The sequence below is a fragment of the Corvus brachyrhynchos genome, unplaced genomic scaffold (assembly GCF_000691975.1).
Source record: "Corvus brachyrhynchos isolate BGI_N302 unplaced genomic scaffold, ASM69197v1 scaffold56, whole genome shotgun sequence".
In the NCBI taxonomy this organism is placed as follows: Eukaryota; Metazoa; Chordata; class Aves; order Passeriformes; family Corvidae; genus Corvus; species Corvus brachyrhynchos.
Genome location: NW_008238664.1, coordinates 3432005 through 3451185, shown reverse-complemented (window position 1 = coordinate 3451185; position 19181 = coordinate 3432005). Strand labels below are relative to the sequence as shown.

At 42.2% G+C, this 19181-nt stretch overlaps 1 protein-coding gene across 27 annotated transcripts in view; it reads left to right on the top strand.

Annotated features, from left to right (window-relative positions):
* Positions 1 to 19181, top strand: part of RBFOX2 (RNA binding protein, fox-1 homolog 2) — a 114005-nt gene that overhangs the window by 58213 nt on the left and 36611 nt on the right. For all 27 annotated transcript variants that reach the window (XR_001863162.1, XR_001863165.1, XR_001863164.1 and 24 more), the window contains exons 3-4: positions 5403 to 5549; positions 19074 to 19127. Coding sequence is in view for 19 of the 27 variants with exons in the window: in XM_008636405.2 (XP_008634627.1) it covers positions 5403 to 5549; positions 19074 to 19127 (201 nt within the window). In the remaining 8 variants the exon portion in view is untranslated. The remainder of the gene's footprint in view (positions 1 to 5402; positions 5550 to 19073; positions 19128 to 19181) is intronic.

Sequence of the window (19181 nt, the reverse complement as noted above, 5' to 3'; positions counted from 1 at the left end):
GAATGAAGGCATATGACAAGTACATAGAATATTGAATGGTAAGGCAACTAAAATATGGAGCTTTCCCATTTTCACTTACTAGGATGCACATGGGAAATAATTGGGTGCCATGTATGGAAAAAAAGCAGGGTTTACTACTAATTTTTCCCATATAATGAAGAAATTAGCATTGCAGCTCTTGTCCACAGGATCCTTTGCAAGTTGAGACATCAGCTATCTTAGTTTGCTGGAGAAAAGTCACTGAGCATTTGCCTTGTTCTTACATCCTTCCAACAGATGCCACAGATTTGGCTGCTGTTAGAAAGAAGATAATGGGCTGGATGGATCTTAAATCTGTCACTGTGTGGCTGTTCTTCTGCCACTGTCAATGGAGCAGTCTGGGAGTGACCACGAGCTTGGGAGATCTTGCTGTCTCCTTCACCTTGTCAGGGCATCCCTGTTTTGTGAAGAATGGGCTGGAAAGGTCTGACAATGTGACCAGCAGAGCAGACCTTTCAAGGGGCTCCATTTCACCACTTCATTGAAAGGGAAAAGAAAAAGAAAAAAGCACTAAAGAATCCTGTTAGAAATATCCATCTTTGGATTGAACATGTAACTGGACACGTCAGAGGAGTTGTGCAGGATAGGTAAAAATGCTTCTTATGTGCTTTCCTATGTTAGGTTTGTGTTCTGTGAGGTATGTCTTTAATGAGGAAATTGAATAAAATGACTTAAGCTTCTGAAAATAGGTAACTAACAAAAAATATATATCAGAAAAAATATACACTAAATTCACCTGACTGTGTGGAAAATAGTGAAAAGCCTCGTAGAAGTGAATTGGTATGTCCTTAGAATTTTTTCGTCTGTTTTTTTAGCATACAGAATATTTTGGATAATAGTTAATTGTGCCTGTAAGGAGCCCCCAATTTTTTTTTTTTTTTAATATAACACTGCTGGCATCTCTGAAAAACCAAGTACATGGATATAGTTGTAAAATTACATTTACTGCTGTTGAAAGGTGATAATTAGCCCTAAGGTCTTGTGTCTGCTGAACAAGTGTTGAAGCAGCTGAAGTTCCCATGCCATTTGCTCTGGGATGTGTAGGACCTCAGTCCTACTTTAGCAGAGTATGGTGAGGCACAAGGTGGATTTTGTGTCTAGGGCCTAATTCTTCACTTGTTTTTCCACCAAACCTGCTCAGTGGGTATCTGTTCATTGGTGGGTGACTGGTTGTTTTGACACAGATTCTTCACTAGAAGTTGCAGAGATTTTTCCACATTGTCTGTACTCTGCTTTATGGTGGGAAGATTGCCGTCTCCCAGTCATAGCCTTTGGTCCTTGTCGCCACAGTTCTTCAAGCTCTGGATCCAAACAAACTTGGGTGTTTGGTTTTGGCTTTTTTTGGATTCAAGACTGATCTGGGAGCAGTGGAGTGAGCACAGTCTGTCTGCTAGATTTTATAAGCCACCCAAATCCCCTTTTAAATATAGTTATTAGTTACAGTTTGTGTTTGTAAATATTTTCTTTGCAGTGATTTATGGCTCTTAACCTCCTCATTATGATTCACAACATTTTGGACCACTTGCTTCCTGGGGGGGAGAGAATGGGGGGTTGTTTTTTGTTTGTCTGTAACTTCGATCTGAAGTGGTTCCAGTCCTAGAAGCAAGTGGGAGATGGAAACAGAATGTGCTGGGTATTAATAATCTCTGTGCTGGTCCGTTGTACCAGTGCTTGTCTGGCTCACTGTGGAGACATCCCTCTGTCTAGCCATTCAGATGGAGATCTGCTTGGAGCTGAGGTGGTGCTGGAGCCCCTGCCTCCCTGCTGCTGAGGGGAAATCTTCAGCAACAGATTGTTCATCACCTGCATTAGGATAGAGGAGACGTGTTAAGAGGTGGGAAGGTGGTTGTAGAGCTGCCCCCAAACCTGTCGGAACATCCTTGTGTTGCCAGGCATCCTCCCCTTTTACATGTGTGTATGTGCACAAGTATAATCTGTGCTTCTCTTTGCAGCTGCCTCTTCTTGCTTAGGGTTTTCCTGCTGCTGGCAGGTGTTAGAGAGGAGCTGACCTGTGGGCACAGGCAGCAAGGAGTTAAAAGTGAAGCACATGCTTTGCTGTCCTGAGTTCTGATGTGTTTCTCAGTGACCTTGAGCAGAGCTCTAAGCTCGTGTGTGCAGGCATGAATGGCATTATCACCTGCATCAGTATATATTACACAGGCTGTGCTGAGGAGGTGCAGTGAGTGCAGTACTGTTCCTAAATGTGAGACCTTTGCTGCAGCATGTCTGTGTTGCCTGATGACAGGCATTGAGACATAGGGAATGTGTATTAGTGCCCTTCTGAGCTGATTGTGTAGTTAAGGGAGAAGTCTCTTTCTTCACTGGGAAGTGCTGACACAAGGCCAGAACAAACTTGAACGCCTTGTGGCGAAGGAGTCCAGGTGGGGAGTGGGCACTTGGTGAAATGAAGGCTTTCATCATCTGACTTGGCCAGGGTAGCACTGCTGCCAGTCTCTGTTATGTTCTGCCTGAGAACAGGCTTCAGGCCCTTCTTTTCATCTCCTTCCTAATGAATTAAGCCAAGGAATAACTATGAAAGGGAAAAAAAACCACCCCAAGATCTGAAGAGACTGGTTTTTTCATTTATGTTGTAGCTAAATGTGTGGCAGTGGACAAATGTATTGAGCTAATGTTACAGTGGTGGAAAGTTCAAATCTTACCTTAGGGCCATGGATGATAGAGATGAGGGAGCTACAGCATGCAGAAGAAGGTATTTAATGTTAAACTACTACTGAAAAAACGGGCTGTGTGAAAGCATGAAAAGCATTTGGAGTCTCTCAGTGTCGTTAGAAAGGTAAGAGTGGACCAAGATCCCTTTTTCATTCTATCATTTCTTCTCTTTGAAGCATTTGTCTTACTGTACACATCTCACGTGTTGCAGAATGACTCTTGTGTGGCTCCAGCTCTCTGCCATATGCAGGAACAGCTGTGAGTGCTTTTGAGCAGGCCACTGCACATGATACAATGCGCCCTTGGTAAGAAAGGAGTTCTGCCCTCTGCCTGTGAGCAAGTGGATGGGAGAGGAGTGCAAACAACATCCTGGCTTCCTCCACTGGGGAAACAGCAGATCCAGTCCTGTGCAACCTATATTTTAATGTAGCTGTCCCTTTTAGCAGGAGTATTGGTGATTTTTGGGAGTTACTTTGGAGTGCTCACTTGCAGGTGTTGTATCTATGGTGATAGATAAGCTACTCCTGTGTTTTGTCCTTCTTGGACAGATTTGCCCTGAGGAGCAGAGGACTGATGGAGTCATAAAAATAAAACCACTAAGTAGCATGGTGTGATTTAATTGCAAGCCAGCTGCATTGATTCTTCCCCTAGGGTGTACTCTCTGTAAGTTTGGAGAGCCTTTTTGTCATAGAGGTGAGGGAAGGAGAAGAGGGGGAACATGTGGGGGACAGCTTTTGGATAAGATCAAAAGGAAGTTTCTGAAGTTGTTCTCAAAAGTTTGATTTTTGGGAGGGTGGATGAGTCTTAGAAAACAAAAATGTTTCATTCTACTAGGCTTCTCCTGAGAATTCCACAGCTATGGGAAGTAGACATACTCGACAGGGCAGTATTGTCACTGTTCCTCTCATAGCTTAATCTATATTAACCAGATCAAACATGGTTTGTGCTGCATGCACAGCTCTACTGAAATGAAATGGAAAGCTGCCACTTCTCTGCTCAGCATGGCAAGACCCCAGTGCTTACTGTTTGCTCGCTCTTGTCTTTGTATATACACTTGCTTTGTAACCAGTGTGCAAATTCAAGGTCATATCTGTAAGTGGTATTTCTGGGCAGAAGATAGTGTTGCCAATTTAGTTTATCTGTGAAGAGATGTTTCCAAATATTTGTGAAGTGTTGTATGTGGAATGATGTGCAGAGCAGTCTAGCAAGTCCAGTCAGTCGTTGGGGAATTGGTGTGGGCAAGTCCCCTCAGATTTCTTTCATCCTTGGAACACAAATTGCATATTTAAAATGAGGAAAAAAGGACCCAAACCAGCAAAAAAACCTCACCCCTACTCTTATATCTTTAAGGCCCTCATGTTTTCTTGAAAGTACCTTAAAAAGACTGACACTGGCAATTACAGTCCTTGCCTTATTGTAGGACTTCTTTTTACTTGATGGGTTAAGGAGGGAATCAGGTTGGCATCTAAAGAGCTGAAATGACACTTAAAAGTGCATCACACAGGTAGTCAAAGCTTGCCTCCTAGGAGTCTGAGGAAAGCAGCAGGAGACAGAGTGAGTGGGTGGGTGCTCTTTGAATACCTTGGCCTGTCAGTGAATGCACTTGGAAAGGGACAAGAGCAATAAAACCGACCAAATTGTAGTCTGCTTTGTTCTGTGGCTCTGAGGTTCTGAGGTCATTTTTCTGACTAAATTTCACAAAATGCCATTTTCTCATCAAGCCATTTTGCAAAGGGGCCTTGCCTTTGTATTTAGTCCTGTGCTCAGATTTTAGCACTTTTCACTCTAAGCCCACACAAGCGGGTGAGGTTCTATTCCTTACTTTTCTCCTGCCAGTAATCTCTGAGCAGGCATTCGGTCTCTCCTCTGGCACACAGATCTCCCTTATTCCTCTGCCTGCTTCTTATGCTTTTCTGTGAACAAATACCCATGGTGTACCCCTTGACCTTTCTTTGCCATCCCAGTCAGCGTTTGGGAACAGTGGAACAAATTCCATTTCTTAGTTGTGGAATTGGTAGCAAAAAGCAGCACTTGGAGTTTTTATAAATCTTGCAGTGGTGATGACTGTTTCCTGTTCCTGGGCTCACTTAAATGTATGCAAAAAGTTAATCAGAGACATCCGTAAGCTGTTCCTATATGGATTTTACCATTTAATTATAGATCTTCTTTTGGGGTAATGTTTCTCTGAAGGGAGCTTGACAGAGCAGATGCCGTTTTGCCTGGGGATGCACTTCTGGTATTGGCCCAGTGAAGAGCTGCCACTTCAGCTGTGGGATTTTGATGATTGCATGAACATCCTGCCACATGAGATTAGAGTGGCGGTACTACCTCCCAGCTCCAGGATATGAAAGATCCGCCTCTTCATTAGAGCTTTCATATGGTGGCAGCTGAAGTGAGGAAGAACGGCCTAAAAGGGAGAAGCAATTTAAGAAAACCAAAGACAAATCTACTAAGCTGAAAGGTGATAGGAGGGGAGGGAGGCTGAGATCTCATTACTGTTTACTCATGGAAAGGGAGGGGAAGAACAACAAATCAATTGTTAAGTGCTACTGGCTTTATCAAAATAATTGTCAAGTGCTAGATAGCTCAATTGCAAGTGCAGTGCTAATGCCTAAGAAGGGGTAGACAAGGCATGTGAAAGGAATTTGTGTGATTTCTACTCATGTGCACACTTTTGTCTTTTCTGATTTCAGCAGACAGAAGGAGGGGCACAGACAGATGGACAGCAATCACAGACACAGAGCAGTGAGAATACTGAGAGCAAATCCACTCCAAAACGACTTCATGTGTCTAACATTCCCTTCCGCTTTCGAGATCCCGACCTGCGGCAGATGTTTGGGGTAAGTTACGAGCACCTTTTCAGGCATGGCAGATTCTCCTTCTCCACAGGTGGGACACCTGGTGCTTGTGTATTTGTGTGAATGAAAAGCACTTCCCCCTCAGTTTAGTCAGCACACTGTAATATATTTGCAGGATTAGGACAATTGGTAGCATTTAACTCAGCTGGTGAGCACATGAGAACGATAACAGTGTTCTTCCTATTGAGATATTCATAGAATAATAAAATGGTTTGGGTTTGAAGGGACCTTAAAAATCATCCAGTTCGAACACCTCTGCCATGGGCTGATACACCTTTCACTAGGTGTTCTTAGAGCTCCATTCAGCCTGGCCGTGAACACCTCCACAGATGGGGCATGCACAACTGTTTGGGGCAACCCACAACTTCTCTGAGCAACAGTGTTCAGTATAATCTAACAGTTGGTTTGGGGAAAAAAGCAAACCAAAATGAAACTTCACCTTCTTTCTGAGTAAAGGCCAGGATTAAACACTGACTTAATATATCCCTTGCAAAGCACTGTTTTTCAGTTGCATAGAAACAGGTTGAAGTACTTCTTTCCTCGTGATCCATTTCTGTGATGAAGAATGGCTGCAATTTGCCAACCAGCAATTGCATGTGGAAAAGCTAGTGCAAGTCAGATGGTATTCTACATAGTGTATGATACACCTTCTGTTTCTTTTGAGCAGATAGTTTGTCTTCCCTAATCCTTGGATGCTATTCATGATTCTTGATTTATAAGCTCTTTGAGGAAGGGTTTGTTTATATGAGTACATGTGGTGACTCATTCCATGTGAACACAGATAAAAAGCTAGATGCGTCATGACCTAACCTTCAGGTGAAGTTATCTATATGTTGTCATCATATCATTATCATCATCAGGAATATTTGACTTGTCGGTATAATTATGATATGATCCTTGGTTGATAGCATGTTTTAAAGTCTTCAGAAATATTTCTTATTTATGAAGTTAACGGCTGCTGCCTTTTTAAGGTGCAGTCCAAAGAATCCAAGTCAGGAAAGCCCAAAGCTCTTGTCAGCTTAGGCTTGGAGTGTATACCTTGGTCCTCACTTACAGCCAGCTGCTTCTTCAAATTCCTGTTTCAGTTGTTGCATCTCCTGAGCCATCTGTGTGGGTGTGTATGCATGCGCAAAGACACACTCTCGCATGCAGAGTAGTGTTGCAGTATTGTAAATGTGTCTAATTCATGGACGTCAATGCTGTAAATGAGAGAAGAACTGGGCTTATCTGTCTGTAGCTTGGACAGTACAAAAGGAACAAAACAGTGGTCAAAACGCAGAAAGGCAAGGCTGCTATTCAGAAGGACCTGAATAGGTCTGGAGAAGGGCTGGAGACACAGGCTGAGGGAATGTTAATATACTCAACAAGAGTGAATTTCAGGCCTTCCATCATTCTCAACTTCCTATCAACCAGGACCCCCAGGTCTCTCTCTGCAGCACTGCTCTCCAGCACCTCATTCTCCAATCCGTCCATACATCCAGGGTTGCCCTGTCCCAGGTGCAGAATCTGGCGCTTGTCTTTGTTAAACTTCATAGGGTTGGTCATTGTCCAGCCCTCTAATTTGTCTAGGTCTCTATGCAGGACCTTTCTGATTTATCAATCAGATACAGGAAAATTTTGGTTTTATTGTGAGGATGCTTAAATAGTGGAACACATTGCCCAGATGGGTTGTGGAACCTCCATCCTTGAAGGTATCTGACTTGACTGGACACAGCCTAGCCAAAAAGATCTCATTAGACCTGCTGTGAGCAGGGGATGCACTAAATGACCTCTGGAGTTAATTCCCAGCCAAAACTATGGATCTGTGATTCTGTTGCAAGAGACCTGGGTTTGCTTCCGTGTTGTTCATACCTTAGATAATTGTTATACTCTTGATGTCTGTGGGAATGTTTTCAGAATTAAACTCATCTCCTGGCAATCTGTGATTGCTGAATCTTCTGCTCTGCTTTTGTGGTTTTTTTAGCTTGCTTTTTGCTGTTGCAGGGCTGTGCAGTAGGCAGTTCCGTCCGGTTTGGACAAGTGGTTGCTGAAATCACAGCCAGTTCTTGGACCACCTGCTACAATCTGTATTTATCATGTCCTGCTCTGTGCTATGGCTGCTCCCCTCTCCTGGGAGCTGCATCACTTACATAAATTGTTCCCCATTGCTGTCCTTTCTCCTGGGACTGGTGCTGGTGGAACTAGTCCTTTCCACACTCGTTTGCCTTGATGCTTTTCTGCCATGTGCTCCTGGTGTGGGAGACATGGATGAGATGGAAACGACAAGGACATTCCTGTCCTGGTGACTCTTGCCTATGCTTAGCAGATTGGGACACCCAGGCAATTTAAATGAACTAAGAAGTGACTTGTAAAAAATGCAGCCTAATTACTTGCCTTAAGATTTCTTGTCCTTTTTTTGGCCTAAATGGTGCTCTTTTCGTGCATAGGAGGGATGGGGAATAATGCTATATGAATTGGTTTCTGGTGTTCGTCTGGTGTTTATTTTTTCTCTAAACATCATCTCAAGTTCCAGCACAGTGATGTGATTTTTAACTGGGTAAATGGTATATTCCTTGTAAAACCTTTTGGTAGTTCACCGGGCCCTGTGGTTGCTGAGAGCCATGCCTGCCAGAAGAGTATTCATCTTCTGGGACACAAAACACCCCATGTGCCACTTTTCTGTAATAGAGAGCTTGCTATTTTGACAAGGAAATAATGAATGATTCTTGCACGTCTTCCTTTTTCTTTCAGTGCTGCTTCTCTCAGCATGCTCATAGCCTCGAGCAGGAGAGCATGCTCTCTGAATCCTACTTGCTCCTATTTCTTTTTCAGGATCCGGATGCTTTCCTTTGGGTGACTCACTGAAACCTACCCTTTCTCCTAAAGGGGGCTCATGGTTGTCTGAGTCTTCAGCTGTGACTAGCCTGTAACCCCCATCTTCTCCCTCTCCCTTCCGTGTGTCAGGTCACATCTCCTCAGCGTCATATCTGAGAGACTCAAAATCCTTGCCTGGAGTGATTTTCCCAAGCTACTGTACAAAGAGAGGAATTGGGTAGACAGTAAAGCCGTGGAGGAAGAAATAAATGTGATGGTAGGGAGGGAGTAAAGAAGTCCCCTCAAGGATGGAACAGCATGCGAGAGGTCAGCCCAGTCCTGGGGCACAGAAAATACCTAATGCTTTTGTCCAGACTTGAGTAGAGGTGGACTAGAGACATGTTGTTCCACGTGTGATTAAATGCATATTACATAATACTTTCTAAACCTGCACCATTTGGCAGAGCTGCAAACATAAGGATTTCTTAGCAAATTCAAATTATTTGGGTTCCAACCATCTCTCAGCTATAATGTGTTTCTAAAAGGTCCTTGAGATATCCTCAGGAATGAACCAAACATTTCCTTATGTATATGCATCTTACAGAGAGGCAAGTAATATGGCTTGCTTAAAACAGGTAATATTTACTTGACATTTCATGAGGCCGATGAAAAGACTTCCAGAAAGCTTCTAGAAGGAGTAGGTGATTTTTTAATGCACACAGTTCTGCACCCACTGTGGAATAAATCAATAGTTGACCTTGTTCTTGCAGATAAAGAAGAGTTAATAGCTGACCTGAAATCCCACCGTTGCCTAGGTACCAGTGATTGTTATTTGTCCATATTTGCTTTGTGCAAACAGAATATGGCATCAGGCAGTACTGTAAGGAGCTTTAGAAGAGTCTGTTTCTTGGAGTTTAAACAATTGTCAGGATAACTGCCCAGAAAGGTATCTTTAAAAGGGAAGTATTAATGGAAGCCATAAAGTATTCAGCAGCAGCATCATACTGATGGCCAAAAAGGCATGATTCCACAGTTGCTGAAACTGGGGTAATAAAATTCAAAGCATTCCACACCTTAGGCGAGGAGGAAGAAGTAAATAGCAGTGAATATAGGTGCAAACTTAAGCAAAGAAGCAGGTGGAAAAGGAAATGTGCGAGTCATGGAGATACTGGTGACCTAAGTTCAGAGAATCCATCCATTTTTTTACATGCAAACATAAAAGGTCTATGTATGGGCACAGTATAAAATCAGGAGGTAGTTGTGTATTTTGGGGGGAAAACCTCACAAGTAACAGCAAAACAAACAAAAATCAAACAAGGAAAAAAAACCCCACCCAACTGATTGCCTTTAGAATTTAAGAGGGGGTAATTTTACCTTATCTGGTTTTCTACATAATTTATAAAAGAGGAGGGTGAGACAGTGCTCACTAGTATTTAAAAAACAGCAGATCTAGATAAGGCATGTCCAAAGATAATAGCAAAGCAAGGAGCTCCATTATTCATTAATGCTAATTTTTTAGCCAATTCTTGTAAGCTAGGGGAGTTGCAGAAGGGTGGAACACTGCCCACCAAGATTCACTGTTGAAAAAACCTGAAAGGGATGACCCAAAGAGCTATCTATCTGTATGTTGATCCAAGATAAAAATAATATTGAAACATTTTAAAAAAGCCCATTAGAATCTGAAGAAACATGTTAGTATCTATTCAGCAGAACTTTGTAATATGCATCTTTGTAGACAAATGCTGTCTTGTCTATTTTGACAAGATTGTACAAAGCAGTACTGGTATCGTGAAACATTGCTCAACCAATTGAATTTGTCCAAGTGACCCATTTTTAAGAAAAATAATACTTATCTCAAGCACAACACACATTAGAGGGATTAAAAACCTCTTTAACGATAGATAATAAAAAGTAGTAGTTACTTGGGAGACAGCTGTGATCAAGACTGTTTTTAGTGTCAGTTTCCCCAGGGATGTTTCCATCACTGTCCTGTTTAGTATCTGTATCAACCCATGGAGATGGTACTATTAAAACCTTGCCAGTAAGGTTTGCAGTTTAAAAACTATTTGAGGAGGAGGAAAGAGAAAGATAAGGTTACTGTTAGAGAATGAGTAGAAATGCCTGGTTGACTGATGATAAATCCAACAAAAACGTGTTTGATGCGGCTCGTTGCAGAATACTGAGAATGTGGGAACCGGTCTGTGCTCTTAAGATGGAAAGCTTTCTTTGGAAAACACTGATTTGGGAGAGTACTAGTGATTGTTGAAGATAGTTGCTTCAATAATTCAAAGGGCCTTATCAGGTTGAAGGAGGGATGTGATCTTGCTCATGTTCCAAATTGAAGAGACTGTGACTGCATAATTTTATTCGGTTCTGAGGTCAGTTTAAGAGCAAAAGAAATAAACTCAGACTTGGAAGGTGAGTGATTTTTTTAACTGGGTAAGGTATGAGGTACATTATTTACTCAGCTTATTAAAAAGAGAGGTTAGGAGATGAGTCATTTCTATACAAATGCTTATATATGGATGATACCTACTGACAGGGGGTTTAGGTCTTGTTTACAGTCATAAGATTTTCAAGTTGGAAGCTGAGATTTAACACAACTACCCTTGAAATGAGAAAAAAATTTATAGTCATTGAGGTTTATTTGAACAATGGAACTTCTTACCAGGGAGAAGAAGAGTTGCCATCAGTGTTAAATTAACAACTCTTTTTTCAAAATCTTACTATCCGTTTTCTGAGGGACATTCTTTGGCTAATGTGTGCAATGACATGATGGTAGTGGTGTTCTCTTACACTGCTAGTATGTTGTCCCCTTCCTTTCTGGACTGTGTATGCAGAAGAAATGTTCATGTTTCCCCTCAACGTATTTCTAGTCCTTTCAGCTTTTGCTGTGATAGTGTGCTTGCACCTCCCGGTTGGTAGCTTCAGCCTTTCCCTCTCATGCTTCAAGAAGCAGTTCACCTCCCGGTATAAAATCGGCTGGGATAATCTGGTCATTTCTGGCCTTTTGAGTTGGATGGACTTTGGAGTCTCGTGGTAAAGATAGAGGCAGGATTGGACAGCCTGCAAGAGGGAAGGTCCTTCTGTTCTCAAGCTGAATCTTGAATTGTCTCCACAAAAACAAGCAAATGGCTTGTTTTGGTGGTTCATATGGATGTCCTTGCACAAAATCTTTCTTACCTGTTGTGAGAGCAACAGTACAAGGAGTCAGAATTGATGTTTCTCAGAATTTACTGTGGTGAAATGCTCTTTGCTTAAGTGTGAGATAAAAACAAGGACTATGTTGATGATGATTGCAGATGAAGGTGGGTTAGCACAGTACAGGCTGTGAATTTTTGCAGGCTCTGGCTTTAGAGGGAGACGCTGCTTTTTTTTAAAACTTGCTCCATCCGTAGCTATTACTTGTATCTTGTTAGCTCTTTCTGATGGGGAGCATAATCAGCCCAATTGATAAAGGGGTTTTGTGTGTTATCAGCTACAGCAGTAATAACCCATAGATGTTTTCTATAAAGCTGACTGTTACGTCACATTTAATTAATTTCAGTTAATGAAGTTATTAATAATGTAATTTCTTACAGGTGACAGACATCCGTAGCTATTACTTGTATCTTGTTAGCTCTTTCTGATGGGGAGCATAATCAGCCCAATTGATAAAGGGGTTTTGTGTGTTATCAGCTACAGCAGTAATAACCCATAGATGTTTTCTATAAAGCTGACTGTTACGTCACATTTAATTAATTTCAGTTAATGAAGTTATTAATAATGTAATTTCTTACAGGTGACAGAATGGTAGCCACTTTTTTTTTTTTTTTTTTTAAGGCAGCATGGGATTTGAAAGTCAATGAGATAGTAGAAAAGCTGCAGGAAGGCACTGTGGTAACCAAAATACACTGCTGCTGGAGGCTGAAATCATCTAAGTACCTCTTCCAGGACCTGCACTGAGTTTTAGACAGCTGACTTCCGCCTTTGCTACACAATCAAAGGTCACCTAATGTTACTATCCAGGTTCTGGATAATAATAAAATAATCTTTATTATTTAAATTCTTATCAAAAACCACTTTTTTGAACTTACATTCAAATAAATTAATGGTGATGAAAAGGAAACCTAGCTGTCTTTCGGTACCATTTTGTGAGGCAAAGCCAAGTCTTTCCAAGTTTATTCTTCCGCCCCTTTTTTTTTTTTTTTTTTTTTACATTGGAGAAGGATGACATTAAGGCGGGTAATGTCATCCTTTTCCTTCTCTAAGCATAATTCATATCCCTACTGCAAGGTTCTTTATGATGTATGTTTGTGATAGACCTCTGCTTTGTATGACCCAAGCTCTGCAAGCTCAGATACTTTTGTAAGCTCTTGAGGCCCTCAGATCTTGGCCTCTGAGGAAACATTTTGTTACTTTGCACTTCCTAAAATATCCCGGTGGATATAATTTCTCGTTGAACTTCATTCTGGTGTCAAGAGTGCAAAACACCTCCATAAGCCTATAGTTTGAGGCTAAAGCAGTAACGAATTACAGCTCTTTGTCAGCAAGAATTTGGTAGAATTTTAAGTCTCTATTTGCCAGTAAATAAATTTAAATACAAAAGTAATTAGCAATACACAGGTATTGGCAACGGAAGAAGTACTTGTTGAAGTGTTAAGGTAAATAGGTAATAATGTGATAGAAGAAGAAGCTCTGACCTGCAGGTGTTGATGCACTGGGGCCCAAAGTACAGCAATAGCACAGTTGCTGAAAGGGACTCTGCTTTCTGAATGGATTGGACTCCTGAAGGAGGAGATTCTGTCTTCTGGATATCAAGGTATATTTTAGGTTTTTCATCTCCTGGTACTACTGGCCATCAATTGCATGTAACAAGTCCCATGTGCCAGTATTGGAGAACAAATGTTCTGACACAGAATGGTCTCTCTCTGGCTTTTCTTGTTTCCAGGCTCTTCCTGTGGTGAGAGTGAGCCCAAGCCCTGTCACAGGGCGGGACTTCGTTCCTGCTGGTGTTGGTTAGAGTTATAAGATGTGCTGCTGATTATATTGGTGTGTTTCACCTGGGTGTTTTTTGAAACCACCTTTGAAAAAGGACTTGAGTGCTCAGTGCTGCTTGAGCATTGTGCTTTGTCTGCATGGCCATGGAGTGGAGGGGTGCTTGTGCCCCTGCAGCTGTCAGCTCTTGTACTGTCTGTCTTGCTCTCAGAAAGCTTTCTGCTATCAACTTCGGTACTGACCCTCTGCTGGAAGGTGGTGATGACTGGATCATACATTTATCTAAGATTTTTTAGATCTTCATGAGTTACTAGGAGCGTCTGCAGCAAGACTCTGCTGAATGTCATTTAGTAACCAGTGCTGTGCTGTAGCTGGATTTAATTGGATAAAAGGCCTGGGTAAAATTACATGGAGTTGTCTTTTATTGACCCAGTTTCATATGGATTCAGTCTACATGCTAAGTACTCTCAAATTGATTTTGGAATGTATGCTGCTTTTGCGGGCATGGGTCCAAGTACCTTTTCTGCAGCATCAGTACCAGGTTACACTGCAATCAGACCTCTGGGGAATGGCACAAAGCAGGAACAAAGAGCTGGAAGTGTAGACCTGGAAGCTAGACTGGTGTTAAGATCTCTCCGGGTGGTACCCTGCGGTACTGTTCATCCCCATCTCACTGTTTCATGTGAAAATCTTTTATTTGGGATTTAGAGAATAACAAATGACTGAGAAACTGTGTTTGTCATCATGTTTTGTTTTGTTTTGTTTTTTTTCTGGGATGGCTGTGGTCTGTAAATCCTGTTAAAAATCTGTGCTCTTTGTGTGGCTTCATGTTAAAGTCTGGTTTCTTAGAAAATGTGTGTTTTGTTGGGCAACAGCTCAACCCTAGTAAGGGCTGCTTGATGCTTGTTCATTATCTGTTGAGTTGGTAAACTGTGGTAGTGCTTTGGTTTATAAATCCTTGATGCTTCCATTTTCCTGTCAGCAAAGCATAGTGGTGTAGCTCAGCTGAACAGGGTTGTCCCCATTGCTTGAAGAGATGTGACTCAGCTTTGGGTGAGGAAGTTCATGTGCTGATAGCAGCATAGCTCTGGCAGACCCCACGCTGCCATAACTAAGCACTGACTAATACACACTATGATGGAGCCAGCTGTGCTCAGCTGAAAGTATATCCCATGGAGCTGGGGCCTAGGGAAAGGACTGTCTCTGTAGCATGGATCTGTCCTGCTTCTTGCTCATGTACCTCATGGGTTCCTGAACAGGAGTTGGTTTCTTGGCTATTTTGCATGTTGACCATCTTTAAGAATGGACTGTTTGACACCTTTGAAGTTTAGATAGCTCACTGGACTCATCTCTGAGTGAATTTTGTAGGGCTAGTGAAACTGCTTGGACATCTGGAGTTCTCTTGTAGGGATGTGAGGTTGTCACATGGTGTCTCTCATTATCTTTCGTAGTTCCATGATTTCTAGAGAATTTGCCTTGTACTCCATGCTGTTTGCATCTTTAGGATTAAGTTATTTGTCTGGCACATCTTGGAGCTGATTTTGAAAGCTCTAGACAGGGACAGGAGTCACGGCCAGCTGGAACAGAGCATGTAGGAGGGGCCCTACCAAACTGTCAGTGCCTTGGAAGACAAAAGCTTTCTGGTGCCAGATCTCTCAAATTTATTATGTTTAATGTAGCTATGGCCTCAGCTGGAAAAATCTGTTGCCTTCATGTCATCTGGGTGAAAAGAAACACACAGCATGCATATACCGTTCTTTCCACAATGCCTTTGCATCTATGATAAGGTAGATCATGTTCAAGCAAGAAAATTAATTTCTGGTCATAACTCCTGTCTGTTCATATCTTTATGCCTCTTAAAAACTGTTACTTCCAGCACTCCCTGCTACCATTGTAGGGGGGCTGATTCTCATTTACCTGCTTTACTAAAAATAGCTGAAAGCTTGTCAAGTTCAGTCCATGGAAGGGATCATTAAGATAAAACAAGATTCTGTAGCTCCTTTGCCATGGCATGACTGGAATAATGTGTGTATGTATGTGTATCTTCCCATCACATGGCGTGTGTGTGAGCAGTTCACGGAGGTGACTTCTTGCACAACCTGACATGGTAGGGAATGTTGGCCTCTTGGTCACATGGTAAACTTTCTAAGTCATGCTGGGGAGCATTTGAGATGGGTAGTCCTGCAATGCCTTCTCCAGAGGCTGTGCAGAGTTCTAAGTAGAAGTTCTTGGTAATCATTGAATGAGCCAATCAAGTCTGTGAGCACCATGGTTCATGTCTTCAAGGTTGGAGTTTAGAGGGTTAGTCCTCATGGATGACTTAAGCACGGGGCTTGTTTTATTTGGCCAGACCCTATGTCTTTTGAAAAATACAAACATGGCTGTATATAAATGATTTTCAAAAATTATTATGAGGACACTTGGTGTTGACCCTTGTATTTAAATGGCCTAGCATTTCCTGTACAAAAATTGTAACCTTTCACTAAGGAGCTCTTAAAACTTCGATTGTTTGCAATAGACTGTTGACATTTGGTAGGCGAAGCACCATCAGAGAACAAAGTGCCTTTTTATGTTCCACTAAATTAGATTCAGCTTTGAAGGAGTTATAAACTGTTAAAATGAACTAGTTCTTTTTTTCCTGCTTTCATTCTTCAGGAAAATTCTGGCATGCTACCAAAAAAAAGTGCCTTCCAGTGCTGGGACCTGCTGTAACCATTGCAGCAGTAAGGACAAGAGAGATTGTGTTAGGAGCTGTCGTAGGAGCTGTGGAAATGGCTGCACCAGAGCCTTGAAGAGCCCAGCACACGTTCTTCTATCTCACAGCCTTGCTTTCTTGCAGGGAATTTCATGGAGCAGGAAACCCCTCCCCAGCAAACCTTCATTCAGCAGTTAGCCCCCATTGTCTCTGCTCTTCTCTCCCAAGGAGGTCCTTCCCTCTTGTCTCTTCAAACACTCACAACTCCTGGGTAGAAAAGAGATCAGGGCAGTTTGCATGGGTGGATGTAGCCCATTGCAGTAGATGTCAAGCCTGTGTTTGCTGCAACCACAGGCTCTTAATTTTGTCGTCTAGGAAATGATGTACCTCCATTGTAGGCAGGGAGGGCCGTGCCACCTCTTGTACAGCTAGGTCAGACCTCTCACATTCAGTGTCACTGCCGGCGTTTTGTCAGCCGCGAGAAGTTAAACGCACAGGACAGGGTTTCCCGTGGATGTGGAAGCCCTGCGCGGGGAGCTCAGCCCAACGGGGCTGGCAGGCAGCGCTGAGCAGTGCCGGAGGATCCAGGCCCAGCTGGGTGTGCACAAAGGGGAGGGTGGCACGGCATAATTGTGCACCAGGAGCTGCACAGTTTGTTCTCTTTCAAGATGATTCTAATGAGGTGGAAAATGGTGATTTTTGATGGCTTTGAAGATTTTGAAAATAATTTTGGCATTTGCATTTGTCAAGAGCCTGTCTGTTTCAGTGTGTGTGGCAAGGCTAGGCAGCTGAGCTGATCTGGCAGGGGACAGATCCTGCTCTTGGGCTTTCCGCTCCCTTTTGCTTCTTCGAGCTGTAATGCTCACTGACCCTTCAAGCCACTTCAGATCAGTAAATTGTCAGAATCTTTGTATGTATTCCTTTTCTTGGGCTAGGTTTTCGCAGGATTGCTGAGCTGTATCAGTTTATCTACAGGTGAGAATGAAAACTGAGGCCAGCTTTGGAAGGCTGATGAGACCAGACAAAGGAAGGACAAAGGAGCAGGGACAGCCCTTCAGCAGCAACAAGCTGCTAAATTGGTTCAGCCCCAGTCACATAACGATGCTGAGATAGTCTACCAAGAAAGCAATCATGACAATCATGACTGATTTCTTTCATGGCAGTACCAAAGCCATATGCAACAACGACAACAAAAAGCAATCAACGGTTAATCTCCTTTATTGACAAGCCCACACCTAGTGTGGGATAGAAATAGAAAATGTGTTTTAGCTGTGATTGGCGGTCAAAAAAGGATCCAGCATGGATCAAGCCTAAGCTGCTGAGATGTTGAGGTTTCAAGGAAAGATGCATGTTTACATTAGCATTATTCAAACTTGTGTAATGTAGGATGTTGTGAATTCAATTGTTCTTTCGATGAATAGAGGATCAAGTATTGTCCTTAAACAATAGAATAGTAAAAACAACATCTGTGAACCAAGATCTCCTTTTTAAGAATGGACAAGGGAAGCAGACAGAAACTATGGCTAAAATTGTTGGAAGTGTTTTGTTTGCTTGCAGACAGTTGTGGAATACTTGTTCATTATTGCTTTACATATTCAGAGCCTCCCCTCAGCTGTCATGGCTCCCTGCTGTAAATGTTCCAGGTTTTCAAATCTGGCCACAAGCCTTTCAAGAAGGGTACCCACAAAATGAGTATTATACCCATTTGACTCTGAATGCAACTGTTACATTTAAAAAAAAAGGCAAATACTATTTTAAGAATGCTGGGCAAAGGGGACAGTGTCCCAGTGCCTGGACCCTGTGTTCATCATCTTTTTTTGACTGTGAAACCATCCTTTATTTTCTTGTTGTTGCTTCCTTCATTTTCTATCAAACTTAAATCAAAACTATGTTGACGGAAGCTTTCCTAAGTAATGGGATAGGAAAAACTGAAAGATGTAGCATTTGTCTGAGTGTCTCTAGACACTGCACGTGTCTCTAGAATGAAAACTACTCCATATACACACTCCTAAAAATGACATCTAAGCCTGTCTTTCTAGAGAGCAGACCTCCAGTTTGGAAATAGAGCGTTGACACTTCTGGAGGACAGAGCACTGTGGGCCTCTGTTGAAGTGGTGATACTTTTACCTCTAGGCTGCTGCTTTGAGGCTGGCCGCTTCAGTAAAATATTTTAATATGTTCCTAGCAAGGTGAAAGATGTAATCCATACATGGTTCCACAGAGGTGGTAAATCTCCGTCCTACCTTGTAAATCTTGTTTTCCATTTCGTGCTCTGTGCTAAATCGGGAGCTCTTTGGAACCCGTTGTAACAGTGCAGAGCTCTCCTTGGGGTCCCCAGGCTGAGGCAGAGGTCAGAATTCTATTGCATGTGATAAACTTGCATAGGTTGTTGACCAGCTATTGTATGTCACAGGTTGAAGTTGAATGATGTTTTTTCTGAAAAACAAACTGTTAGGAGTTTTCCGTTTTCATGGTTTCTGAATCTGCCATCAATTCTTTTGAAGGCTTGGAGTTTTGGAAATTAAAGGGAAGGAAAAAACCTTTAGAGTTTGAAATCCCTGAGGCTGGGAATCTTATGTTACTATCGCTTCCAGAGAAACATCACTTTTAAGTTTCTCTTTGTGATAGCCACTTCAGGAGGAAGCTGAAATGCTGAATTACGTGTGAGAAATGTTGTTGGATGTCTGAGATGAAATCATATAACCATGTCTTAGATGAAACAGTAGAATGAGGGAAGGAAGAATTGTTAAGATTAACGGGGGAAAGATGAGCTCTCTCAAATCCCTAAAACTCTTCTGGAGATTGTTTTTCTTCCTTTAGACTTCTGTGAGAAAACCTGGGGTTTGTGAGCAAGAGGATCTGCATGTCTTAACCCAAGAGAATTGGGTCACATCACTGGGATTTTATGCCTTTGCCTGTATGCTAGAAATGGAAATATTCTTACCTCCCTTCTTGCACTAATCCAGCCCCTGCAAAAGGTAGGAAAAATGGACTGCCAAAAATAAATAATTTTTTTTTTCTTTTCCCTTGTCTCTCTGCAGCAATTCGGCAAAATCCTTGATGTAGAGATAATCTTTAATGAGCGTGGCTCGAAGGTAAGTCCTGTTTCTGTACCCGCTTCTCTTGTTTTGATTGCAGAGTAAAAGGCA